The sequence below is a fragment of the Ranitomeya variabilis genome, chromosome 3, assembly GCF_051348905.1.
Source record: "Ranitomeya variabilis isolate aRanVar5 chromosome 3, aRanVar5.hap1, whole genome shotgun sequence".
In the NCBI taxonomy this organism is placed as follows: domain Eukaryota; kingdom Metazoa; phylum Chordata; class Amphibia; order Anura; family Dendrobatidae; genus Ranitomeya; species Ranitomeya variabilis.
This window is the reverse complement of record NC_135234.1, coordinates 123,371,766-123,399,752: the sequence shown is the minus strand read 5'-3', so window position 1 is coordinate 123,399,752 and position 27,987 is coordinate 123,371,766. Positions and strand designations below refer to the sequence as shown.

General features: G+C 43.2%; 1 protein-coding gene across 9 annotated transcripts in view; it reads right to left on the bottom strand.

Annotated features, from left to right (window-relative positions):
* MAP7D2 (MAP7 domain containing 2) overlaps positions 1-24,844 on the bottom strand; it is a 144,439-nt gene extending 119,595 nt beyond the window's left edge. For 5 of the 9 annotated variants that reach the window (XM_077294623.1, XM_077294630.1, XM_077294627.1 and 2 more), the window contains exon 1: positions 24,510-24,706. In XM_077294623.1, the coding sequence (XP_077150738.1) occupies positions 24,510-24,570 (61 nt within the window). In that variant the 5' untranslated portion in view covers positions 24,571-24,706. Of the gene's footprint in view, positions 1-24,509 lie in introns of all 9 variants that reach the window. The other 4 variants (XM_077294625.1, XM_077294633.1, XM_077294634.1 and 1 more) reach the window with 3 other exon arrangements.
* Between the last annotated feature and the right edge of the window lie 3,143 nt (positions 24,845-27,987).

Below are 27,987 nucleotides of genomic sequence, written 5' to 3'. Positions count from 1 at the left end.
TGCTACAATATTAGGAGTGGCAAAATCTACAGTTTGGTACATCCTGAGAAAGAAAGAAAGCACTGGTGAACTCATCAATGCAAAAAGACCTGGGCGCCCACGGAAGACAACAGTGGTGGATGATCGCAGAATAATCTCCATGGTGAAGAGAAACCTCTTCACAACAGCCAACCAAGTGAACAGCACTCTCCAGGAGGTCGGCGTATCAATATCCAAATCTACCATAAAGAGAAGACTGCATGAAAGTAAATACAGAGGGTTCACTGCACGGTGCAAGCCACTCATAAGCATCAAGAATAAAAAGGCTATACTGGACCAGAATGATGGAAAGAGAAAAGTATGGCGAAGGCGTGGTACAGCTCATGATCCAAAGCATACCACATCATCTGTAAAACACTGCAGAGGCAATGTGATGGCTGCCAGTGGCACTGGGTCACTAGTGTTTATTGATGATTAGTGTTGAGCATTCCGATACTGCAAGTATCGGGTATCGGCCGATACTTGCTGTATCGGAATTCCGATACCGAGATCCGATATTTTTGTGATATCGGGTATCGGTATCGAAACAACATTAATGTAAAAATGTGTAAAAGAGAGAATTAAAATAAAAAATATTGCTATACTCACCTCTCCGACGCAGCCTGCACCTTACCGAGGGAAGCGGCAGCGTTCTTTGTTTAAAATTCGCGCTTTTCTTTCCTTTACGTGAGTCCCGGCTTGTGATTGGTTGCGTGCCGCCCATGTGACCGGGACGCAACCAATCACAGCAAGCCGTGACGTAATTTCAGGTCCTTCAGGATTTTAAAATTACGTTCCGGCGTTGTGATTGGTTGCGTCGCAGTCACATGGGCGACGCAACCAATCACAGCAAGCCGTGACGTAATTTCAGGTCCTTAAGGATTTTAAAATTACGTCCCGGCTTTGTGATTGGTTGCGTCGCAGTCACATGGGAGACGCAACCAATCACAAGCCGTGACGTCACGGGAGGCTGGACACGCGCGCATATATGTGTCTCATTGAGACACATATATATATTCTGTATTTATATTTAATTCAGCGAGATATATGTGAAAAGCCGGTAATTCAATTGCCGGCTTTTCATTTCTCCTTCCCAAATCCGACAGGATATGAGACATGGTTTACATACAGTAAACCATCTCATATCCCCTTTTTTTTTGCATATTCCACACTACTGTTAGTAGTGTGTATGTGCAAAATTTGGGCGCTGTAGCTGCTAAAATAAAGGGTTAAATGGCGGAAAAAATTGGCGTGGGCTCCCGTGCAATTTTCTCCGCCAGAGTGGTAAAGCCAGTGACTGAGGGCAGATATTAATAGCCTAGAGAGGGTCCATGGTTATTGGCCCCCCCTGGCTACAAACATCTGCCCCCAGCCACCCCAGAAAAGGCACATCTGGAAGATGCGCCTATTCTGGCACTTGGCCTCTCTCTTCCCACTCCCGTGTAGCGGTGGGATATGGGGTAATGAAGGGTTAATGTCACCTTGCTATTGTAAGGTGACATTAAGCCAGATTAATAATGGAGAGGCGTCAATTATGACACCTATCCATTATTAATCCAATTGTATGAAAGAGTTAAAAAAAAACACACACACATTATTAAAAAGTATTTTAATGAAATAAACACACAGGTTGTTTTAATATTTTATTGCTCTCTCAATCCACCTGAAGACCCTCGCTCTGAAAAATAATAAACCAACAATATACATGCCTTCAGATGATCTGTCACGTCCCACGAAGTAAATCCATCTGAAGGGGTTAAATCATTTTACAGCCAGGAGCTGTGCTAAAGCACTCGCTCGTGCCTGTAAACCCCCGGGTACTGAAAGGAAAGCAGGATGATCTGTACTTACCTTGAGTTGCGGTGATGCGCCCTCTGCTGGATGTCCTCATATGAACTCGAGCGTGGGAACTTTTCCAAGGCTCCAGTTCATGAGGACATTATGACTTAATTACAACTTTACTTTTTAATGACTTGAAACTACGATCACCTGATCATTTATACTGCAATAGCATGGTTAAAATCTCAGTCTCCTATGAAGATCAGCCTGTGACTGCCTGACTCACAGAAATACCAAGATGGCAGTGACCATGGCCCTTCTGACAGGTCCCAGATGCTAAAGTAACACATCAGTGCCCCAGATTGGGTTGTGGGGGTCCGACAGAAACAATGCGGGCACACAGAGCAGCAGTCCGTTCATTTCAATGTCGCTGTCAAGAGATTGATAGCAGCAGTTAAATAGTTAACAGCAGCAATTGAAATTCAGCTTCTTTATAGACAGATGCAGGCTTTGTAACATAGCCGCCATGTACGATGTATGGAGGGACCCCAGCACTGACATATCTCCATCATTTTGTTTTATGGGGTTATAGCAAAGCGGTCACATTCTTGATGAATCCCAAACTGCCCCAAGTACCAGATAAGTAATGAAATCTACATCCCCAAGACGGTACTGTAAGGCTACGTGAGGCATCAAGTACGTGACAGGTTCCCTTTAAATATGTCTGCACTTTGTATTGTGAAATCTGGTGATTATTCGCTTTAAGGGCCTCTTCACTATCTAGATTTACCCTATATACAAGGCCTAGGTCTTTAGAAGAGCGGAATAGTGTTAGAATGTCAAAAATGAGGATGGCTGCAGGCAAGTTCAATGTCACAATACAAATATTCAGCATGAATGTCAAAGAATGCATTCCAAAAACCAGTCCATTCCCAGTTATCTCCACCTTCCCAGCACGGAGACGTGTGTCTACCCGAAAGTAAGTAGTGCAGCACATGATGTAACACCCACTTCAGATTATCCACAGAAAACAATTATGAGCTATTAAGTGTTTCATTGACAAACACCATGCCATTGTTATTTCTTAATCTAAATATAAAGTATGTACACCTACACACCACACCCTAAAAAGGAGAATCGGTCACAAAAACATAGAAAATTGGGGCAGATTTAATATTTAAAATGTGCCAAACTTTTTTGCTATGCTGGGGAGTTTTAAACACTTTTTGGGCCTCAACACACAAGAGGGCATGGCTTAGTGGGAAAAAAAACAACTTGGCCTAAAAGTATGTGGCATAAAGCCCATCTAATCCAATTATAGGTATCTAATTATAATATAGTAATAATAAATCTGCCACGTTGTCTTGGTGTATGAAGGAACAAACTTTCCAATGTCTCAGCGTAATTTGCCTGTGCTGGTTCTATCATAGTTTTTCATGTATAGAACATACGGTATACTGAAAATAGTGTATAGGATTGTTCTTTTTTTTTTTTTACTTTTTTTGGACTAAAAAACAAACAAGAAAAAAACAAACATCTGAGACATGCATTTTTGATCCATACGCCATCTGAGTGCTTTCCATTTTTTAACGTTTAAAAGATTGAAGCGCTTATTATTTTATTTTTTGCACATGAGACATATGGATGCTGTATCGATACACACATGGAGCAAAAGTGGATGCAGAGGAGATCCGCCATACTGATGAAAAAAACAAAACAAAACAAAAAAAAAACACAATATGGTTTCTTGTATGCAAAAACAAAATGTGGTCAGAAACTGCATCCAGCTGCAATGATAGACTGATAGCCTGCATAATTCACACAGCAACAAACCACAGTTCAAAATGATTACTGCAAAGTGTGACCTTACCCAAGAGTGTGCTCACACAGAAGGTTTCCAAAAAGCCATAGCAAAATCGCTCTGGATTTCATGGCAGAACTAGTTCGGTCAAGTCACTCATTTGGCCTTGCACAGGGTTCAGTTCGTAGGGACATCTGCTGTAGGACTTCAGATCTAAAAATCAGCGGTATCTATCAATCACATTACAACTATTCTCTGCAGCATATAAAAGATTTCTTGAAATCTCATTCACAAATGTGACTAATGTAACACATAGTGAAATTTTCCATCTGTACACTCTGGATGAACAATCCACTGAGCATGTGCACATATTCTAAAGCGTAGAAGTCAACGGGCTCGAGAAAAAAAGGGAAAAAAAAATGTGCGACACATGGACCATGCATGTGCTGTCCAATTTTTTATGCCCCCAATCTCATTGAAAAGTGGGCATTTCATCAGCCGTGTACAATGAAATGACAGCGTGACAAGTCAGAATAGGATATGTATATGTATATGTATATGTATATATATATATATATATATATATATATATATATATATATACACATATACATATATATATTTATACACATATATATCATTTACATATAGATATATACAAAGGATAGATACATAGATACCTACAAATATGTGAGTGACATATAATTAGTCTAGTGCGTGTGTAGCTTACTGTACATGTATTTAATTAACTACATTTCAGAGAAAAAATGGCCTGGGATCCCATGAAATTTTATTAACCAGCAGAGGGAAAGCGGACAGCTGGGGGCAGATGTTTATAGCCACGGAAGGGGGTAATACCCATGAAGCTTCACAGGCTATTAATATCAACTCACCGCTGTATACTTAGCCTTTACTGGCTATTAAAATGGAGACCACCCCCCATATCTCACAGCTGATGTCAGTGAAGTGAACGGAGTTCATTGGGTATGAACTCTGTTCAACTTTCTCACATCACCACGAGGCGAGGCAATGAACTGCACGTCACTGTCTCTGCTGTCTGGCAGGCTAAACGTTCGCACCATATAAGCGGTCAGCCTGCCAAGTAGATGTAGCACAGCTAGACTGGTCAAGGATCAAATAGATTATCTTCTAGTTGGAAGTGAGGAATATGGTTGTTTATTCTTTTTTTTTTAACTCATTTACAGGAGTCATGGGCATCGTAGGATTATGTTTACATCATAGAAGTGAGGAATATGGTTGCTTTTTATTTATTTATTTTTTTAGAGGGGACATGGGCTTCAGTGGATTAGGCGTCAAGATGACTATAACTTTGCTTTTTTTAAATAAAAAAAAAATGTCAGTATCTTAATTTCAAATAAAGAACTTTATTCAGGGTGTTCTTTATTTACAATATGACTATGGGGTTAGTAATGGGGGCGTCTTATAGACGAATTACCAATGCACCAGTTTAAGTAGCAAGAGCGAGGCTAAGCGCCAGATTATGCACATCTTATGGATGCGTCTTTTCTGGGGCAGCTGAGAGCTGATGTTTTTAGTGTGGGAGGGAGACAATATCCATCGTCTCTTCCTAAGCTATCAATAATCAGCCCGCAGCTGTCTGTCTAGCCTTTGCTGGTTATTAATTATAGGGGGACACTACGTACTTTTTTTGTGGCGGTCCCCCATTTAAATAACCAATTAAGGCCAAGTATACAGCGGATATTAATAGCCTGGGTACCTCCATGGGTATTACCCACTTCCCAGGCTATAAATATCTGCCCCCCCAGCGGTCCGCTTTACCTCTGCTGGTTAATAAAATTTTGGGGGGTCCTACGCCATTTGGTTTAGAAATTAATTTATTAATTACTAATATAAAAATATGGTAAATAGCACTGATTACATATTTAACAATCTAATATTATATATAATATTTCCATTGAAAACTATCTTTAAATGACAGAGAATTACTCTATGCTAATGTTAAAATTACATTGCATTCACATCTCATTAGGATGCTAGGTAATAAAAATCGCATTGTACTAGCAGGAAAATCGCATGCCACTTGCATGATATTCATCCGACATTTCTGGATCAACATCGGATCAAAATTTTAAACACTAGTGTGTCTCCAGCCTAATGTTGATCCATGACTCTGATAAAAAACCTACATGTCACCATGATTTTTCTTTTGTGGACACACAATCCGCAACATACGTAAGCGTTTCATCTGTCAAAACATGGACAGAAGCTGGAGAGAAAAAAAACAAAACAAAAAACACATACTGTGCGGTGGCAGCGCAAATTAAACTCTGGTGGGTGACTGGTCTTCACCTCTTCCAAATGAGAGAAATGAATGTTAAATTTCAGCAGCTGAAGAAAACTTAAAACGTTCCTAAAATTTCTCCGTAAAAGCATTTTTTTTGTTGGAATGCATTTTCTCCCATTAAAGTCAATTTGGTAAAAAACATAAAAAACAAGGGAAAAAGTCAGCGTTGACTATAAGATCACTATAGACCTCATTATTGAAACACCTTGAAATGTTAAAAGATTGCAAATTTAGAAACTATTGGAGTTTTTTTACAACATTCTTGTACGGTTTCGCCAAAGTGGATACAGCTGAGAGGTGAATGGGTTGTGGCAAAGCCTAACTGGAAAATTTTTCAGAATGAATTACCAATGTGGCATAAATAAGCCAAGAAATAGACTCCAGTCTTTGAGTGGAGTCACATTTCTGGCAGAAGACTATAGCAGTAAGATGCTCCTAAATCATTAAGTGCTGTGCGTCTCTTAGGTAACGTTCACATTTGCGTTGTTGGGCGCAGCGTCGTCGACGGATACCGCCGCATGCGTCCCTATCTTTAACATGGGGGGGGGGGAACATGCGCCGGTATGCTTTGTCAAGTGTTTTGTGACGCATGCGTCATTTGGGCGCAACAGTCAGGCCGCAGCCGACGCTACATGATGCAGTTTTTTGAGCGTCAAATTTCATGTAAACGTCGGACGCATGCGTCACAAAACGATGCGTTGTGCATGCGTTTTGCGTTGCGTCGCCAACGCTGCGCCCAACAACGCAAATGTGAACGTAGCCTAAATGAATCAGGCACATCTTCCTCCAGCAGTGCCTTCAATAAAACTGGCATGCACAACCCCTTCTGAATCCCTGTTTCCCCTTTGTAAAATAATAACACCTATACTGACCTCTGGGGCCATCGACGCTGCAGGGGTGTAGGCACTCGCTTTCCCAGGGATTGTGTGACACTGTTATGTCACACGATCACTGCAGCCAATCAGTGCAGGCTTCACTCTCCGCGCCTTCAGACAAATCATATACATCTGAAGGAAGTGAGAGAGCTGCAGCATAACAACGTCACTAGATCCCCAGGAGAGCCAGTGCTGACAAAGCGGTAATTGCATCAGAGGTGAGTATAGCTGTTATCTTACAAAGGGGAGAACATAGGGATTGAGAAGGCGTTCTTCAAGTAGTGAACCACCTCTTTAGTAAATCTGGCCCCAAAGTCTTTAGACGACTTACATGTGTTTGGCCTAAGTCAAATTGTAAGAGCGATGGACTGTGCCCTCACGTTTCTACCCCTGAATACAATAATCACGGTCATTAAAAAACGTCATGTGTTTTTATACATGAATTGTGTCATGTGAAGTGTGAACTATGTCCTGCGGTTCTTAGTGTCTATTGAGTTACAGACTGTGATATGATATTATATGATATGCATTACCTCTACATTATACATGTTACACTTGGTGCATGAGTAATGTGGAAAGTGTAGGATAAGACATAGATTGTGACATTAGGATATAGAATAGGATGTAGATAGTTGACTGTAAAATAGAGTTTTGTAGGAAAGTTCTGACCAGCAACAAACAGCAGGGTAAGTGAGAGTTAAGAGTTGGGACTAGCCTACAGTGGAAGGAGTTAGTGCTAAGGAAAGCAAATTACTTCCGGATAGTCAAATAAGTGTTAGGGTACGTTCCCACGGATAGTAAACGCTGCGGGATGGACGCTGCGTACATCCGCAGAGTCCAATTCCCAGCGTCGAGATGTTACAGCATAGTGGATGGGATTTCAAGAAATCCCATGTCCACTATGCGTGCACCAACGCCCGCGGATCACCCGTGGAGACGGACATGTGGTGCGTCTTTCCAGACAGCAGCATGTCAATTTATCTTGCGGAGACGTGAGTCTCCTCAAGATAAATCTCACCCATACAATGTATTGGACGCGGTGATTATGAGGAAGCACCTGCGTTCAAAACCCGGCAGCGCTTTGGACGTAGCGGACATGTGCTGCATCTAAAGCGCTGCCAATAACTCACTGTCTGCACATACCCTTAGAGTTTGGAGAGTGACAAGCGTGCAATGCTGCCAAGAGGTGATCCACAACTAGAAGAGACTGGAATGAGGAATAGAGAGATCCTAAAAAGCTTCTCTTTTTGCTGGAAATTTGTGCCAAAATTTTGGTGTATTGTATTGCATAGTAATTCACACACAATGGTGAGACCAGGCATGGAAAGTGTCACACTGAATATGGTGTCAGCCATGTATTTGGAAGAAAGTGACAGAATTTGATGAAGCTCCATTCGGCACCATTCAGCCCTGTGTCCACCGAGCAGCCGACAGATAGTGTGTTTGATAACAGTCAGTAAAATATGAGAATTACCAGAATTTAGAAGCTCCTAGGAGGATTCAGAAGAAAGCACTAAACATTTACTATCCATTTTGCATGAGATTTAATGGGAATATGAAGTGAAGTGTTTCCAAACTAAATGTCTAAAAAGATATGACATTTAGCTCCCGGCAATCTAGTCTGTCTTCCCAGGAATCTCCCAGTGTCAGTGTAATCCTGTTGTGGAATTTTTCTCCCCCATAAACAATTGTGCATCCAAGCATTAACGTCAGGCCTGAGTGCCACGGAGGAGACACGTAACGCCACTTCCCAATAAGGCTTCCGTCACACCTTCAGTATTTGGTCAGTATTTTACATCAGTATTTGTAAGCCAAAACCAGGAGTGGGTGATAAATACAGAAGTGGTGCATATGTTTCTACTATACTTATTTGTTCCACTCCTGGTTTTGGCTTACAAATACTGATGTAAAATACTGACCAAATACTGATAGTGTGACGGCAGCCTAAGACAGGTTACCAATATCTGTGTATATGAGTAAAAGCAAATTGGAGATGGAAAGGTAATAAAGTAGTGAAATGTGACAATTACTAGTAATGGACATTATCAGAAGCCCAGCCGAATTCTGTACGGAGAATATAAACATCTCGTTTGAAGGGCTTGTCCACTACTGGTATATTGATGACCTTATGCTGGGGATAGGTCCTCAATATCAGATCGGTGACGGTCCGACACTCCCACCGATCAGCTGTTACAAGTAGTTTATAGAACAGCACAGCTACTGCAGATCGGCTCCTAGTCACTACAATAAGAGCTGGTCTGCAGTACATGGCGGCATCCATTAAACAGTGTATAGAGCTGTGCGGTTCAACTGATCGAGAGAGCGCTGGATGTCAGACCCCACCCATCTGATATTGAGAACTCATCCTTAGGATAGATCAGCAGTATAAAAAAAGTAGTGGACAACCTCCTTAAAGAAGTGGTCCACAATTACAAAAACATGGCTGCTTTTTTCCATGAGTTACCGTATATCTGGTATGGCATCTTGGGGTGAGCTACAACACCAGGCATAACCTGCGGTACGGTGTGGCACGGTTTTTGAAAAGTTGCTATGTTTTACTAATCCCATACAAAACCTTTTAAGGCAGTTTTTTAAGCAGGACCTCTCGCGAGGTCAAAAGAGGTCTTATTTGCCCTTCCTTTATTCCTGCTGCTCTGTTTTCCACATTTTTTATTTTTTTTTTATTTTTATTTTTTTTAAATCCACCATACAGGTTTCTAAGATATGAGATTTTATTTGGTGTTCCTTGTTATCGCATTTATCAAAGGGGCATGGCTCACAGGAGTGTATGGGGACATGTCTTTAAGCTCCTCTGCACAACCCCTTATTAAAGGGAATAATAATAATAATAATAATAATAAATAATAATTTTTATTTTTATATAGCGCAAACATATTCTGCAGCGCTTTACACACATAATCATCACTGTCCTCAATGGGGCTCACAAATCTGTCAGAAGTTTTTGCGATGTAATAAGAAAACACCAAATACAGCAGCGGAGACCCTGATTGCAGCGATATGTCACTTACTAGGTCGTTTATTGTCGTTTCAATACAATCAGTGTTTTATCAGCAGGAGATTATCACTACATGACAACTGGTCTTGAGCATCCTAGACCTACCACACCACTTATCAGCAGCTCTCTGTCACTATACAAAGTATACAGAAAGCTGTCAATCAGTGATGTGGGCAGGTTATACACAACAGCTGACCTCTGCTAGATCTGCATCAGAGAAAAGTGACTATCATAGTTACTGTACCAATAAAAATAGCTGGAACCAGGGTCTCCATCTCTACCTCATACTAATGTCAGATTACATAGCAAAAACCGCTGAGAGATTTCCTTTAAAGACTATAAAATGAGAACTAAATAAAAAGGCCCATATCTCTGTCATCATATGGCGGATTAAACAAATAAATAACTGTGGAGTAGCAAGCATAAAATTAGAGCTACATGGGCCACTATTGATCTGATGACAGGTGCTCTTTAAATAGATGGGAATCATTACGTTGCGTATCCATGATGTTCATGTTGTAGTATAATATGCAAATACAAAACAAAACAATATCTTTTTTTTTTTCAAATTTCACATCATCAACAGCTGAGGAAGTAGTAGACAACTTTTTGATGTTTCGGTCCATCCTGTAAGTTGGGTACTTTATCAAAGCACATACGTGAGTCTTGGCCCAACAAAGTTTTTGAAGAAAATACTGGGACAGATTTACTGGTTCTGGACAGAGTAAACTTACACAAAACCGTGTAAAAGGAGCCAAAATTAAACTCAGTGACTCACACTGGATGATCTGTTTGTTGCATCTTTAGACACTTAAGTCTAAACAAAGGCCAAGAGTGTAACGTTAGCATATTTTTGCACCAACATCTTAAACATCTCCTTCTAGCTAATGATCTGAACTCCTGTGAGGCTGCTGAGTTTGGGTCAGGAGACCGGTGACCGGTCAGGACATCATGATCCGTGATTGGACCATTGATGTCGGACACTTGAAACTAGTTTTACTGAATTCTGGAGCCTTACTGAATATTGGACCACCGATGATCACAAGAACAGGCCAGTCTAGAACGGAGCAGAGGTTTGCATGTTCTGTCTTTGCTCCACTTAGTGTCAATGGAACTAGATTCAACTTAGTAAATAAACGTGTGCACAGCTTTCGACATGTGGTGCCCAGGTAGGTTCCAACACCTTAATTATGTGTAATAAAACCTGGCACTCAACTTATATTTGGAAGCGAATTTATTTTCAGCAACAAAAAAAACGTTTCGGTCACCAATTTGACCTTCATCAGTTACTGTAGATACAATGAAAACAATATACACAAAAGAAAAAAAACAAAATAAATAAAGTATATCCAAGACTGGACTTCCAGTGCAGAGATAGCATGGCAACATGTTAGGACTGATATACAACTAGTACGAAAACAGTACAGAACCAACCAATCTTGGCACAATAATAGTAAGGAGAAAGAGGTGAGTGACTAGATAGTGGAAGAGGGGTCACATACCGTATAGTGGATGGTGTTTGAGAAAAGGGTGCCAGTGTAGGCAAATAGTAATAAGCTTCTGCAATAAAAGGGTTCATCTATGTAAGTGACGGGCAAAATGGCTGGTGTTATTTTCATAAGGTCAGAGACATACCCTTGGTCTATGTAAGGAATGGTATGTATGAGACAGCCTAATGGATAGAAAGCGCAAAATGGTTAGGTGTCAGTGCCGGCCTGTGAAGTAAAACAGTGGCAGGAGGGTATCTTACCGCATGTGTATGGCGTTGCAGACGCGGTGTCTGACGCCATGTGCGCTGCCGTATGCAATATATGTGCTAGGTGAGCGGCAGGGAGGGGACGAGTATCGCCGACCAGAAGTGGGAGTGTCTAGCATGAAGCGGTGCTGTCTGGAAAGGGGATGACGTCACCAATATGGAGGTGCGTTTCAAGGAGCGGCGCTTGCGTTCCACCCCTAAGATCTGACACATAACTTATTCCCTATGTGGTTGCATGGCATCAGATCTTAGGGGTGGAACTAGATTCAAGACGGGGTTTCTCTTTTGCACAGCCCTGTTCCAAAGGTTCCAGAACCCCATTTTGGGGATTGTAGAATGTGCCACCTGTAGGTCCCTGAGCAATTAGTAAGTCATCTACTAACTTATAGCTTGGGTATAACTTGCAATTCTGGAAAAGACCCTCATCACAATAGGTGATGTCACAGCTGACCCTGCTCCCCTCCCATTACAATAATATTTGCTCATGCTCATTAAAAACACTTCAATACAAAATATAGGGGGTCTATTCATTGTGGCTGTGTACAAGTGTTGTTTCCTGTAACAAAAGGGAGCATGAAACTTGGAAAAAAAAAAAAGAACAAGAAAAAAAAACAAAACACAAAATAAAATAAAAAAATACACACACATACATACTGGCAATACATTTAAACACAAAAGCCTGCTTTAATCAATAGCTCATTTTCTAGTGATAGTGCCCCTTTAAGAATTCAAAGCTCGGCATTGTTTTGTTTCTCATGAAGCATATGTGGAATAATGAAATTGCTAATTACTACGTAACTGCATGCAGGGTGTAACTTACAAACCCATTCACATATTTTACATCTTGGCTACACACAGCCATGAAGCTATAATCTCCAGCAGGGTTTATATGATATTAGCAGTGTACACTCATTTAATTTACATGCACATACACATATATTTGATAGAGACATTTGACTATATGACTAGCAGCTCTTTCTACACTGCATTTTTGGATTTATATGATGACTCATTGACTAGCTGCAAAATATTCAGATGCCTGATAAATCATAACTTACCACCCAAATAGTTTACCGTCATGTTTATACTCCTTACTATAGTTAAAAAAGTCAGAAAATGGTAAATGGTGGTCTACAGCAACATATGGTGGTCCATGAGCTACAGAAAATTAAATAAATGGATAAAATAGGTTGCTGTTTGGTTTTAGTCACTTGCCAGCTTCGCATACCATTCATTTCAATATGTGGCAGAGTAGGAGGAGAGGTAAATTACTGGTGTCCTTTACTTCCATCCTGTTGTGAGATACAAGTACAGCAAATAGCTTATTTTACATAAACCGCTAATGACCAGCTGCTTGCCAGTCTGGAGAACCTAGAGGGAACTTGCTGGCTAATGAAGACCTGTGATCACAGCAGCATCAGCAAAGATTCAAGCAGACAATCTCTGTAGTGTGAGTGTACTAAAGAGAGGATGGCATTAATGTAATATGAGCTAGCAAGCTTGTAGAATCTGTGACCAGGGTCCTGGCTACTGCTCGCCCATGTCTATAACATTGCAGACAGCTTCTCATTTGTGAATTAAGATGACCTCTACAGCAGGTTGAGGTGTGAAGGCAAACACTGCACGTAGGTAAAGCACAAGAGGATCCCGGAGTATGGGGACTGTCATGATCCAGACTGGGTTTTGAGTCCTGTCTTTCCTTTTTCCGATCTGATCATGCCGGGGTTAACTTTCTCAGCCTCAGTCTGGTCTCAGGTTTGCTAGTTATCTCTGCTGTGTCCTGCAGACCATGTCAGTTATAGTTTCTGCCTATGGCGTGTGTAGCTGTCTCCGTTTGCCCTGATTTGTCCTGCTACTTGCTTACTTAACCTGTGTCTGTTTGTCCCCTCTTCCCTTCCTGACTCAGTGTTCCCCTTTCGTGTATTGACGCTCTGGTTTTGACTTGGCTTGGACCCTGACCTGTGGTTTTGTCTCTCGTCTATGGCATATCTACTCCTGACCAGTACTGACCCAATTGGCTTGTTGTTGACTCTGTTTGCTTATTCGTTTTGTACTGCGCTATATTCTTACATCGACCCGGCTTGTTTTGACTATTCTGCTGCCACCTCGTGGTGGCCTAGCCGCTGCATTGAAGGTCTGGTCTTGTTGTGTGCAGTCCTTCTTCCACTCTATTGCCACCTAGTGGAGCTAGTATCTGGCCCGTACATGGGGAGCACTTTTTGAAGTATAGATAGGCTCATAGACTTTGCAACATTTTTAATTAGCACTACAGTGCCTGGAAGACAGTGCGCCAAACACCAAAGTCCAGGATTAAAATCTTAACTTTAGGTTAAGTGTTGTCTGTAGACTGCACATCAGCATTTGTCTTCATACCTCCAGCAGTAAAAACATCTCCAGGCAGGCAGCCATTATTTCTTATAAGCAATGTTTATCCAGCAATTTATTTTCTTTCTGTGAGCAGAGATTTTCCGCTTTGTATTAAAACAGTACAGAAGATAGCAGCACTGAAGATAATAGTAGGTGCCAACTATTCGCTTGAGACTATAGCAAGGTAATTAAAAACAACCCACGCACTAATCAGTGAAATTATGAGAATAACGTGGCAATCCTCTGATTCCTGCACCTATCATTCTTGCTCTGCAACTCTTCGGTTCCTGCTCCAGTTCTCATTTTAGAATTGCAATGCAGTCTTCAGGCTATGTGGCTTTTGACTTGTATTTAGCCAGGTCCTTGCCTGTATGTCTACTCTGGGGTTCAACGCTTGGCTTCTACAGTTAGGTGATTTTTTTTTTATCTGGTACCACAAATTACTGCCATTGGCCTCAAGATCAGGTTGTATCTGATCTATCCTGGCTTCCCCGCTAACATATGTTGTTTCTAGTGTCACTAACGATGCGGCTGCTACATGACGAAGCACCCTCCTGGGTAGACCTTACTGAAACTCTCATTGGTAGGCATCAGTTCCCCTCCACACAGACAGTAATTCAGCTATATGGCATGTATCATAAAATGCAGACCCTGAGTTACAAAAGCCCCATGTCAACAAACATTGCATAACCCGGAAGCCGTGGCAGCTGACCCCCAGAAGGACAGAGAAGCAATCCAGGCCTGGAACTGGATAACAGGGGACATGCGGCTGATAGACAGAACAGGTACTGGATCAGGAATGAACAGGATGAGTTCAGGAACAAAGGATGGACTTTGGTACAGGATCACAGGTGCAGGTTCAGACTGGTGAGGGTAGCACTATAGGTGCAGACGAGATGAATCAGACTCAGGACTTGGTAGAGGTAGGATGGGCTCGGGACCAGGATACAGCAAGGCAGACAGGGCAGGCAGGATCGAGGGCAGACAGGAGAGACAGGCATCACCCAATCTGGAAGGGTACCTTAAATATCAGATGTCTCCTAGCTATTGGCTGGGGACGTTTTCAGAAGCGCACGCTGGCCCTTTTAGGAGGCAGGGATCACGCACACGCCCCCCTAACCATGCTCCCAGAAGACCTGCATGCCGTGTGCAGGTCCCCGGAGGAAGCACTGACGAGTAAGTGAACACTCTGGCGTTCCTGCAGGGAGGAGGAGGGGGATTCGTGCAGGGGCGCCGGTGTTGTTCTAACAACCACATAGTATTAAGCTACGTTTATTTACTAGCTTATAATACATCATATTCAACTGCGCTGCAAAGACACATTTATACCATGTGCCCAATTATTAGGCAATATGTATTTGATGATACATGTTATTATTGAACAACTACAGTACTGTCAGTCAAAAAAGGTAAATAAGCTTTCTTAAAAATTCAAGTTTTAGGTTTTAAGTGAGGTTTTGTCTTGAGAGTATATAGAAGGTGACATACATATTCAACACGTCACTAATTTTCTAAGTAAATATATTTTTAAAGGTGCTATTGACCTGAAATTCTCACCAGATGTCGGTAGCAACCCATTTAATCCACACAGGCAAAGAAATAAAACCATAGAAGACCATAAATTAAGTTGTGTGTAATTATGTTAAATAACACAAGGGAAATATATTGAACACATGAAGAAAAAAAAAAGAGAGATAAAAAAAAAAGCTACAAAAAGCCAAGGAAAGTCATATGACACCAGCTGAAATCTATCAGTAACTAAAAAGCAATCATGCCACTTAGTGAAGAGTAATATCACCTGGTTCAACTAAAGGCCTAGAAAAAAGGTGTCTCATTATCAAGGTGCCACACAAGAAACATCTTATTATGGATAAACCAGTGAGCTGTCTCAAGACCTTTGCAACCTTACTGTTGCAAAATATACTGATGGCATTCGTTACAGAAGAATTTATAAACTACTGAAGGTTCAAGTGCATTTCACCATAAACCGACCACGACCAGGTGCTGCCTGCAAGATTTCAGACAGAGGAGTGAAAAGAATCAGAAGTTGTCCAAAAAACATCTGCAGAAAGCTACAGAAAGACCCGGAATCAGCAGGTACAATTGTTTCAAATAAAACAAATAAGTAATGCACTCAACCCCCATGGCCTGTATTCACGCTTACCACGCAAAACTCCATTGCTGAACAAAAAGCATGTACAAGAACGTTTATAGTTGGCTTAACAACAGACAAGCCTGTTAAATACTAGAAGAATATAGTCTGGTCAGATGAGACCAAAACGGAACGCTTTGGAAGCCATAATACACACCGTGTTTGGAGACCAAATGGCACTGTATAACACGCCAAATACACCATGCCAACAGTGAAGTGGGAACATCACTGTGTTTTTCAGCATACAACATTGGCAAACTTAATGTAATTGACGGAAGGATGAATGGAGAAATGTTCAGACACATTGTTGATAAAAATCTGCTGTCATCAACCAGGATGATGAAGATGAAATGAGGGTGAACATTTCAGCAAGACAATGATACCAATCACGCAGCCAGGGAAACTCAATTTGTTACAGAGGAAGAAAATAAAACCGCTAGAATGGCCCAGCCAATCACCCGACCTGAATCTAATAAAAAATGTGTGGAAGGAACTAAAGCTCAGAGTTCATAGCAGGAGCCCACGGAACCTTCAGGATTTTTGGGGAACAATGGGACAAAAATCACACCTGTGCAATGCAAGCGACTACTTTCTCCATACATGAGGAATCTTGAAACTGCCATCACCAACAAAGGTTGTATGTTACTTTCATCTCTGGGGTTTTCCTCGCTATAACCTCATCTGCTTGACATTACAAGAACCACCCGAGAGAGATCACTATGTGAGTGCAAATAAATATCACTGTTAGTCCGCAGTGTGTCAGGTAATTAAACATCCAAATGGCATAAGAAGGAAAAAAATACATACAGTTATATGAAAAATGTGGGCACCCCTATTAATCTTAAGCTTAATGTTTTATAAAAATGGTTTGTTTTTTTTTGCAACAGCTATTTCAGTTTCATATATCTAATAACTGTTGGACACAGTAATGTTTCTGCCTTGAAATGAGGTTTATTGTACTAACAGAAAATGTGCAATCTGCATTCAAACAAAATTTGACAGGTGCATAAGTATGGGCACCTCACCAGAAAAGTGACATTAATATTTAGTAGATCCTCCTTTTGAAAAAATAACAGCCTCTAGTCGCTTCCTGTAGCTTTTAATGAGTTCCTGGATTCTGGATGAAGGTATTTTTGACCATTCCTCTTTACAAAACAATTCCAGTTCAGTTAAGTTTGATGGTCGCCGAGCATGGACAGCCCTCTTCAAATGATGTTCAATGATATTCAGGTCTGGGGACTGGGATGGCCATTCCAGAACAGTGTAATTGTTCCTCTGCATGAATGCCTGAGTAGATTTGGAGCGGTGTTTTGGATCATTGTCTTGCTGAAAGATCCATCCCCTGCGTAACTTCAACTTTGTCACTGAATCATGAACATTATTGTCAAGAATCTGCTGATACTGAGAGGAATCCATGCGTCCCTCAACTTTAACAAGATTCCCGGTGCCGGCATTGGCTACACAGCCCCAAAGCATGATGGAACCTCCACCAAATTTTACTGTGGGTAGCAAGTGTTTTTCTTGGAATGCTGTGTTTTTTTGCCGCCATGCATAACGCCTTTTTGTATGGCCAAACAACTCAATCTTGGGTTCATCAGTCCACAGGACCTTCTTCCAAAAAGAAATTGGCTTCTCCAAATGTGCATACCTCAGCCGACTCTGTTTGTGGCGTGCTTGCAGAAACGGCTTCCTTCGCATCACTCTCCCATACAGCTTCTCCTTGTGCAAAGTGCGTTATATAGTTGACCGATGCACAGTGACACAATCTGCAGCAAGTTGATGCTGCAACTCTCTGGAGGTGGTCTGAGGATTGTCCTTGACTGATCTCACCATTCTTCTTCTCTGCCTTTCTGATGTTTTTCTTGGCCTGCCACTTCTGGCCTTAACAAGAACTCTACCTGTGTTCTTAAAGTTCCTTACTATGTTCCTCACAGTGGAAATTGACAGGTTAAATCTCTGAGACAGCTTTTTGTATCCTTCCCCTGAACAACCATGTTGAATAATCTTTGTTTTCAGATCATTTGACAGTTGTTTTGAGGAGCCCATGAAGCCACTCTTCAGAGGAGATTCAAACAGGAGAACAACTTGCAAGTGGCCACTTTAAGTAGCTTTTCTCATGATTGCATACACCTGGCTATGAAGTTCAAAGCTCAATGAGGTTACAAAACCAAAAAAAGTGCTTTAGTAAGTCAGTAAAAAGTAGGTAGGAGTATTTAAAACAAGAAAATGATAAGGGTGCCCATACTTATGCACCTGTCAAATTTTGTTTGAATGCAGATTGCACATTTTCTGTTAGTACAATAAACCTCATTTCAAGGCAGAAACATTACTGTGTCCAACAATTATTAGATATATGAAACTGAAATAGCTGTTGCAAAAAAACAATTTTTATAAAACATTAAGCTTAAGATTAAAAGGGGTGCCCAAACTTTTTCATATAACTGTACATACATGTACATTTTTTTGCACATTAAAAGGGTTTTTTGTTTTTAGGAAAGTTGATGCCAAACAATTCCTGAAATGGAAATTAACAGACACAAATAGTACTAACCCACCACAGCTACAACACCATCTTCTGCTGTTGTTCCGCTCTCTGTGTTTTGGCTGCAGGGGTGACATTAGCTCACATCATTGCTGCAGCCAATCACTGAGTCGATCACTCGTACCTTCTACATTATGATTATGCTGCGCACCGTGGACTAAGGAACATCAAGATCTCTGGAGATGGACTTGTCACCTTGAAATTGCTGGTATCTTTCAAGAATTTTGGGTCTCAAGTCCCCAGACAGTTCTCTTCTCCTCTTTCTGTTCTTAGTGTGGCACACACAGACACACAATGCAAAGATTGAGTCAACTTTTCCCCTTTTCATCTGGTTTCAGGCGTTGTTTTCATATCACCCACTCCTGTTACTTGCTACGGGTGAGTTTGAATGAGCACTAAATGCTTGTAACAAAGTTGTTTACTCACAATTTTGGAAAGGTGCCAAAAATTTTGTATGGTCCATTTTTTTGAGGTTCTGTGTAAAATTATGTCCAATTTGCTTTCCTTTCCTCTGTTTTTTTTTTTTTTGTGTTGCTCCAATAAACACATTTGTATTTCCTTTGTGTGTAACAAAACATGCGTAATTGTAATAATTTTCTGGGAGAAATATTTCACTTTCTGGAACAATTTCAAACGTGGCAAAACTTTTGACCATGACTATATACAGTTTAAAAAATAAAAGACCTGAAGCGTCTTCTGCTGGAAAAACTGCGGGTACCCCAGCATCTAAAACACGTCATGGTCATGTGCACACACCCTTACAGAGATGAATGATAGGAGACTCTTCTAATCAACCTCAGGAGACCTTATAGAAAGCATAGCACACAATCAATATCATGAAGTCACAATCAATAAGCTTTTAGGATTATTAAAAGGCGCTAAGGATGAACAACCAATATGGCGTGATACCATGGAGACCAAGTAAACAGTTATAAATCTAACCCATAAGCAAACTCTATGGAGCTGCACATGTCTACCGCTGCCTGCAGGAGGGTCAATGTATACATAGTTCCAATAGACTCACTGTATGGAGTATAGTGTATCTAAACACACAGAATAGGAGGCTTGTACAACTTGCTTTCATTTCCTTCTTTTTTGGACCCATTTCTGTGTTTGCCTAAATAAAAAAAAAACTATCAAAAAGTTCTGCAAAAATGGTATGTGTGACTACATAACGATAAGTAGCGGGTGCCTCATCCAGCCCGTCAGGCGATCCCTCCACACCATCCAGAAGGTTTTACATTGGCTCATTTCTTAAGGGACAGAGAGTCTTTAGGAGGCTTCACCTGAAATATATTTGCATAAGCCGGTCATATCTACGATGAGGCACAGCAGAGTTAATGAAAAGTATATTCACCGGCCAAGTCAAATATTGAGAATTAGGGAGCAAGAAATCAGCTTGGTAAAGTAAACAACGGAACCCATGGGAAGTAAACCGCGCACAGGACCGCACTGTTCAGACACAACAAGGCGTTTGTCTCCTCCTTATAAACCGAAAACCCATTCACACTGTGAACCTTCCCATATTCCTGCTCTGTCTGCAGATAGTCATCACAATAACGCCATCCCCAAGTGACAGCCATATACCTCGCTGTGGAGACAAGAGGACAGCAAACAAAAGTCTTCCCCAAACGTTGCCCTCCTGCCTCCATAGGCCACGCTCCCATGTAGCCAAAACACTTTTTCCACTGTCTTTTCTTGTGCACTACTTTTAGCAGTTCATGAAGTGATCTGTGAAAGTTCGGTCCTGCGATTTTTTTAAACTTTTGAATTAATAATTATTGATTACATCAATTGTTTTTAATCCAAAATTAAATTCTCTGCTTTAATATTTTTTTTTAATTATTATTTCCTGCAGCCAGTTGGGGCTTACCATTTGCATTTGTTGGAGGGTAAAGACAGTTACACACCACAAACACGGCAGCGCCTGGGCATAAGAGACTGCGGTCGCCGGCCGGCTGCATCTCCTGCGTTGTGGCGCCTCCTGATGTGATACTACGCATTTTGCCCCCCTACAAACTTATATGGACAGCCTGAAAAACAGATGTAAAAACGCAACTGCGATTTAAATGTGGAATGATTATATTTCTGTGCAAAAAAAAAAAAATCACACACCAAAAAACGCATAAAGAGTAAGTTCACAATAGGCATTTCAGCATTTTTTTTTTTTTTTGCAGCAAAACCCGATCTCATGGCATGAAAGAAGCTGCAGATAAAAAGCATGTTTCCTTGTTTTTTCTTGCACTTTTTGCATGCTGGATCTGTCTCTTGTGCATGCTGATTAGCTAAGCCCAGAGAGAAACCAGCATTGTCACCACTTTACAGTAGCAGCTAAATAGGAATATCTTTGTTTTTACAAATCTGGAAGGGACAGATTAAAGGTCGTCCATGTAATGTGCACCGACACAGTGGCCGCACCATCTACATTGCACACATACAATCATGGCTTCCTAACCACTAAGGCGCAGGGTCCTGGGAATGTTCAGTAAAAAAAACGAAAAACATCCTCCTTGATGTGGAGATGAAGAAGTGATGGAGCAGTGTAGCTCGTTTAACAAGCTACCAAGAGAATGAAATCCCCCATCCGCCTATCTATAAATATTATATGGGGCTTGAAGTGTTCACATTAATCCGGGTACAGTCATGATGTGCCTTTGAAATGTAAAGCAGCGAGACTCCCGAATGCCTCCTATGACTACAATGTACCACAGGGGTGGGAATTCTCACTGTGCAGCTCATTCCGAGGCCGGCGGGCGAGACTGAACGCTCACGTCACCATCATGGCAATAGTCCGGATTATTATACTGACTACAAAGACATTGCATGTAACAAGCGTGGACACTAATTTTATAATTGAGATGCATATAAGCATTCAATAAACCAAAGCAGGAAAAAGATTAACAGGTTTCGGAGCCAGGGACAATGTCCTATAGATCTGCATGGAGAAGAAGCACTTAAAGGGAGTTGTCCAAAACCTAATAAATGATGACCTGTCCATCGGATTGATCCTTAATAAGAGACTGGTGGGGTGCAGGGTCTTGGACCTCCACCTATTAGGTGATAACAGCTGGAATTAAGCAACGTATGGGGCTGGACACAGTGGACCTATACATTGCTTAGTGTCCACTGCTGATTATTGCACTTCTGTTCCTGGCCACTCCACAACGTACATCATTTACTTCAGGCCAGTGCTGAAGCAGTTTTCAACTGACCTGGTGTTTGAGCCCCACACATCTAATATTGATGACCTACCCCACAAATAGATCATGAATTGCTACATCCTAATAGGAGTCTACCTCCCCAGCAGTAACCCTTGGGAGTTGCCCCTGTGAATTTCTCTAGTTCCCCAAGTTGTCAACACAAGACCTAAGGTTCTTATGCAAATGACAATTTTAGAGATCCAGATCACATGAATCCTGAATACAATTCCTATGGATTCCTTACTCTTCCTTCATTTACCTTCCAGGGTATAATACACTGGATATGTAGCAACCACTGCAACTTGGTCCATAGCCGTTTTCTCCCAAAAAATTCAGCATGTTCTAGTTACGGGCTAATTTCAGACTGTTTTTTACAATTGGTTTAGATCTTACTCCAAAAACACCAAAAAAAGAGGTTCTTGAGGGTTGGAAAGAGGTGTTAAAACTTAGAAAAATCCCATCATAGAAAAACAAACACACACATTTTATATACACACACATTATACATCACTACACGCACATCTTTACCAACACACTCTATAAAAATAGCAAAACAACCATTAAGAATTCCAGCAGGGACAGGTTTGTCCAGTTACACGGATACTACTGCGGTGCCTGGCTCAGAGACGGCAGTGCCGGTGTGCAGGTACAATCAGGGGCCGGAGGACGTGTAGCAGACGTTTAATGTACAACCAGCTGCATAGAAAGAAAACCAACCGTATGGTGGAGCTGCCACTAGGGCGAGTTCACGTGTCAGATTTATTGCCCATCCTCCATTCAAATGAACGGAAAACAATTTTGTAATCACAGAAATTTCTGTCACCTATGAACTGAACCTGAGGTGACGGTCGCTTGCTGAGAAGCGGTGCACACGTTTCTATTATACTTTCCCTAGGATTGTTCCACTCCTGGTTTTGGCTTACAAATACTGAGGTAAAAAACTCACCAAATCCTGAACGTGTGACTGTGGCCTTACATGGGGAGGTTGGCACCGCTTAGTCTTGTCATATGGAGTAAATTACATGGAACCCCACACACATGCCAAAATCCACTGTGTGAATATACCTCAACAGCTTCCACACAAACCGTCACCGGGCTGCTTACTTATACAATACTACATGACTGATCTTGAATCACTGAAGACTTGCCATTCAGGGTCCTGGGAAAGCAGGATGACATCCACCATGGGCCTCATTCAGAAGTCCATTATTTTACTTTTTTTTTTTGCATATGAGGAAAACAAACAAACAAAAGGACTACCAGTGTGCTGGAGCCAATTGTCATCCATGTTTGGTCCTTGTGTCTGTTTATTTACTATCAACATCACATCCATGTTGCTTGTATGCAAACAGACGATCAGAACCAACAAAACAAACCACAAAATTTCCAAGATTCTGCTACACATTAAACAGTTAAAACCCAACAGCACTCGGATGACACATGGAAGGGCGCCGTCGACATGCAGAAGAGCGCCGTCGACACGCAGAAGGGCGCCGTCGACACGCAGAAGGGAGCCGTCGACACGCAGAAGGGCGCCGTCGACACGCAGAAGGGAGCCGTCGACACGCAGAAGGGAGCCGTCGACACGAAGAAGGGCGCCGTCGACACGCAAAAGGGCGCCGTCGACACGCAGAAGGGCGCCGTCGACACGCAGAAGGGCGCCGTCGACACGCAGAAGGGCGCCGTCGACACGCAGAAGGGCGCCGTCGACACGCAGAAGGGCGCCGTCGACACGCAGAAGGGCGCCGTCGACACGCAGAAGGGAGCCGTCGACACGCAGAAGGGAGCCGTCGACACGCAGAAGGGCGCCGTCGACACGCAGAAGGGAGCCGTCGACACGCAGAAGGGAGCCGTCGACACGCAGAAGGGCGCCGTCGACACGCAGAAGGGCGCCGTCGACACGCAGAAGGGCGCCGTCGACACGCAGAAGAGAGCCGTCGACACGCAGAAGAGAGCCGTCGACACGCAGAAGAGAGCCGTCGACACGCAGAAGGCGTCTGTTTTCTTTCACAAACAGATTGATATGAATGAAGGATCTCTGATGAGGAGGGAGGGTGTTATGGGGGGGAGGAGCACTCGGCCCTTATAAAAAACGGACATGTGAACAGCCCTAGATGTGCAAGTGTAAACATGGATAGAACATGTACATGAGGAATGCGCGTCAGGATGAGATAACATATTCCTATTAAATGACCCCGTTATAGGCAATAATCAGGCGATATGGTGATATAGTGCTGGGTTCTATCTATTGCATGTTGGCATGCCAGGAAGGGTAATGTGTGCACCTGCCATCTTTAGACGCTGGCCCATCAGACAGGATGATGGCAGTGCACCATACATGGCTCAGATCCTTCTATATGATTAGCCCTATACACAGACAGTGAGGACAGCGCAGGCCGCCGCTGACACCTGGGATCTCCACCTACATTGTACTTTGCCCACATCTGCACACACCCCACCGCCAACCTCCACATGACAGCACCCATGTCAGCCCAGGAGGGCGCATGTCACCCTTCACCCACTGTCATCACACACCGATGCACCAGCATAACATGTCAGCCATCCCCCCTGGAATCTGCCAACCCCAGGGTGCTCCAATAGGAGGCATGGCAGCCATCACCCACCATCCATATGGCACAGTGCCCAGGCTGGTTACCGCTGCCAGCCACCCGCTCACCTGCAGGCAGTGTGCCGCCCCTGGGGCTCTGCGGAGACGTCTTCCCGGACCCCTCGGCCATTTTCTAGGTCTGCAGTAATAGCTGCAATTGTGGAGACCGTCCCCGGAGTGGCGACAATGTCAGAGCTGCAGCTGGTACATGAGCAGGAGCCGCACACACCGCGGGGACGAGGCGGCCGGCACCTATGTGTCAGTGCAGAGTGCGGCCGGGAGGAGGCGCAGTGCGGGGGGCGCGGCTGCTCATGAGCCGCTTTACCTTTCATCAATGCACTGGCCGGAGGGAGGAGCGCGGATTACACGTCTGCGCCGCCCATCATTGTGTGATCACTCCGTACAATGGGATGGAGGGGATCCTGTGTAATAACGGGGCAGAGCTGCGGAGGGAGGGGTCGGCCGATCTCATCAGTATCGTGCGTGTACCCCAATCCCTACATATGGAATTATTATCTGCAACACATTGGTGAGATCTGCCGACAATCTGGTGTGAAGTGGAGAACGACAGGTGCAAGACATGCAATGAATGGGGCAATATTAATATTGTGCAGATAACGATCCCATGTGGGATCATCACTGATGGCCTAGTGTTAGGATAGGACAAGATTAGATCTGCTCGAATGCTGATCAGTCATGTCCGCCTCTCCCATACACAGGAACATTGGAGGGGTATATTATTGTCTAAATAGAAAAAACGGGGGGACCCCACTAGGAAGACCCCATTTCTGTAACAGAACATTAATACTTAGCTTTTATTATGACCTATAAAATATATCTATATTGGGGGTGATAGTTAAAATCGGTCCGTTCTCTGCCTTATGGTGTAATTAGTATACAAGTGAATGCCATCCTAATCACGCAGAATAGGACATGAAAGAGTTACAGCACATGTACGCAGGGGCTGGCTGGCATTTTTCAGCTTGGGGGCAATCACAAGGCAGTGGCCCTCCAGTTGTGGTGCTTTTGCCCTGCTTATCTCTGGACGCTGCATTAAAGCAGCAGAGATAATAGGCTTTATAAACAGGCTGGTACATAGATATGGGAACAGAACGGAGCTAGCTGCATATATATGGAAGCAGAACCAAGCTTGCTGCCTACATAGATACTGTAACAGAAGCAAGCTGACTACATAGACAGGAGACCGGAACCAAGATTGCTACGCAGACAAAGAAACTGACTAGAGCTTACTACAGAGATATGGGAAAAGAACCAAGCTTACCACAGAGATATGGGAGCAGAACTGAGCTTACTACAGAGATATGGGAACAGAATTGAGCTTACTACAGAGATATGGGAACAAAATTGAGCTTACTACAGAGGTATGGGAGCAGAACTGAGCATACTGCATAGATATGGGAGAAGAACTGAGCTTACTACAGAGATATGGGAACAGAATTGAGCTTACTACAGAGGTATGGGAGCAGAACTGAGCATACTGCATAGATATGGGAGAAGAACTGAGCTTACTACAGAGATATGGGAACAAAATTGAGCTTACTACAGAGATATGGGAGCAGAACTGAGCATACTGCATAGATATGGGAGAAGAACTGAGCTTACTACAGAGATATGGGAACAGAATTGAGCTTACTACAGAGATATGGGAACAGAATGGAGCTTACTACAGAGATATGGGAACAGAATGGAGCATACTACAGAGATTTGGGAACAGAACTGAGCGTACTACAGAGAAAAGGGAACAGAACGGGACTTACTACAGAGATAAGGGAGCAGAACCAAGCTTACTACAGAAATATAGAAGCAGAACTGAGCTTACCACAGAGATATTGGAACAGAACGGAGCTTACTACAGAGATATGGAGCAGAACCAAGCTTACTACAGAGATAAGGGAGCAGAACAGAGCTTACTACAGAGATAAGAGAGCAGAACAGAGCTTACTATGTCTACTTCAAGATACAGAAAGAGAACCAAGCTTACGGTATACATATGGTACCAGAATCTAGATTACTACATTGATACAGTACCAGAACCAAGGCTACTGCTTAGATATGGTGCCACGGACATTTAAACACACAGTACAGCAGGGGCATTGCTAGCGTCCTTAATAGTGTTGAGCATTCCGATGCTGCAAGTATCGGGTATCGGCCGATACTTGCTGTATCGGAATTCCGATACCGGGATTCCGATACTCTTGTGGTATCGGGTATCGGGTATCGCAACAACATTAATGTTAAAATGTGTAAAAGAGAGAATTAAAATAAAAAATATCGCTATACTCACCTGTCCGACGCAGCCGGGACTTCAGCGAGGGAACCGGCAGCGTTGTTTGTTTAAAATTCGCGCTATTACTTGGTTACGTGAATTCCCGGCTTGTGATTGGTCAGGTCGGCCACGTTGCCGGGACGCGGACCAATCACAGCAAGCCGTGACGAAATTACGTCACGGCTTGCTGTGATTGGTCCGCGTCCCGGCAATATGGCCGCCCTGACCAATCACAAGCCGTGACGTCACGGGAGGCTGGACACGCGCCCATTTTAAAATGAGCGCGTCCAGCCTCCCGGCTTGTGATTGGTTGACCGCGGCGCAACCAATCACAAGCCGTGACGTCACGGGAGGCTGGACACGCGCCCATTTTAAAATGAGCGCGTCCAGCCTCCCGGCTTGTGATTGGTTGACCGCGGCGCAACCAATCACAAGCCGTGACGTCACGGGAGGCTGGACACGCGCCAATTTTAAAGTGAGCGCGTGTCCAGCCTCCCGTGACGTCACGGCTTGTGATTGGTCAGGGCGGCCATATTGCCGGGACGCGGACCAATCACAGCAAGCCGTGACGTAATTTCGTCACGGCTTGCTGTGATTGGTCCGCGTCCCGGCAACATGGCCGACCTGACCAATCACAAGCCGGGAATTCACGTAACCAAGTAAGGCTACGTTCACATTTGCGTTGTGCGCCGCAGCGTCGGCGCCGCAGCGCACAACGCAAACAAAAACGCAGCAAAACGCATGCACAACGCTGCGTTTTGCGCCGCATGCGTCGTTTTTTTCATTGAATTTGGACGCAGCAAAAATGCAACTTGCTGCGTCCTCTGCGCCCCGACGCGGGCGCCGCAGCGACGCATGCGGCGCAAAACGCAAGTGCGCCGCATGTCCATGCGCCCCCATGTTAAATATAGGGGCGCATGACGCATGCGGCGCCGCTGCGGCGCCCGACGCTGCGGCGCTGGCCGCAAATGTGAACGTAGCCTAATAGCGCGAATTTTAAACAAACAACGCTGCCGGTTCCCTCGCTGAAGTCCCGGCTGCGTCGGAGAGGTGAGTATAGCGATATTTTTTATTTTAATTCTTTCTTTTACACATTTATATGGTTCCCAGGGCCTGAAGGAGAGTTTCCTCTCCTTCAGACCCTGGGAACCATCAGGAATACCGTCCGATACATGAGTCCCATTGACTTGTATTGGTATCGGGTATCGGTATCGGATTGGATCCGATATTTTGCCGGTATCGGCCGATACTTTCCGATAC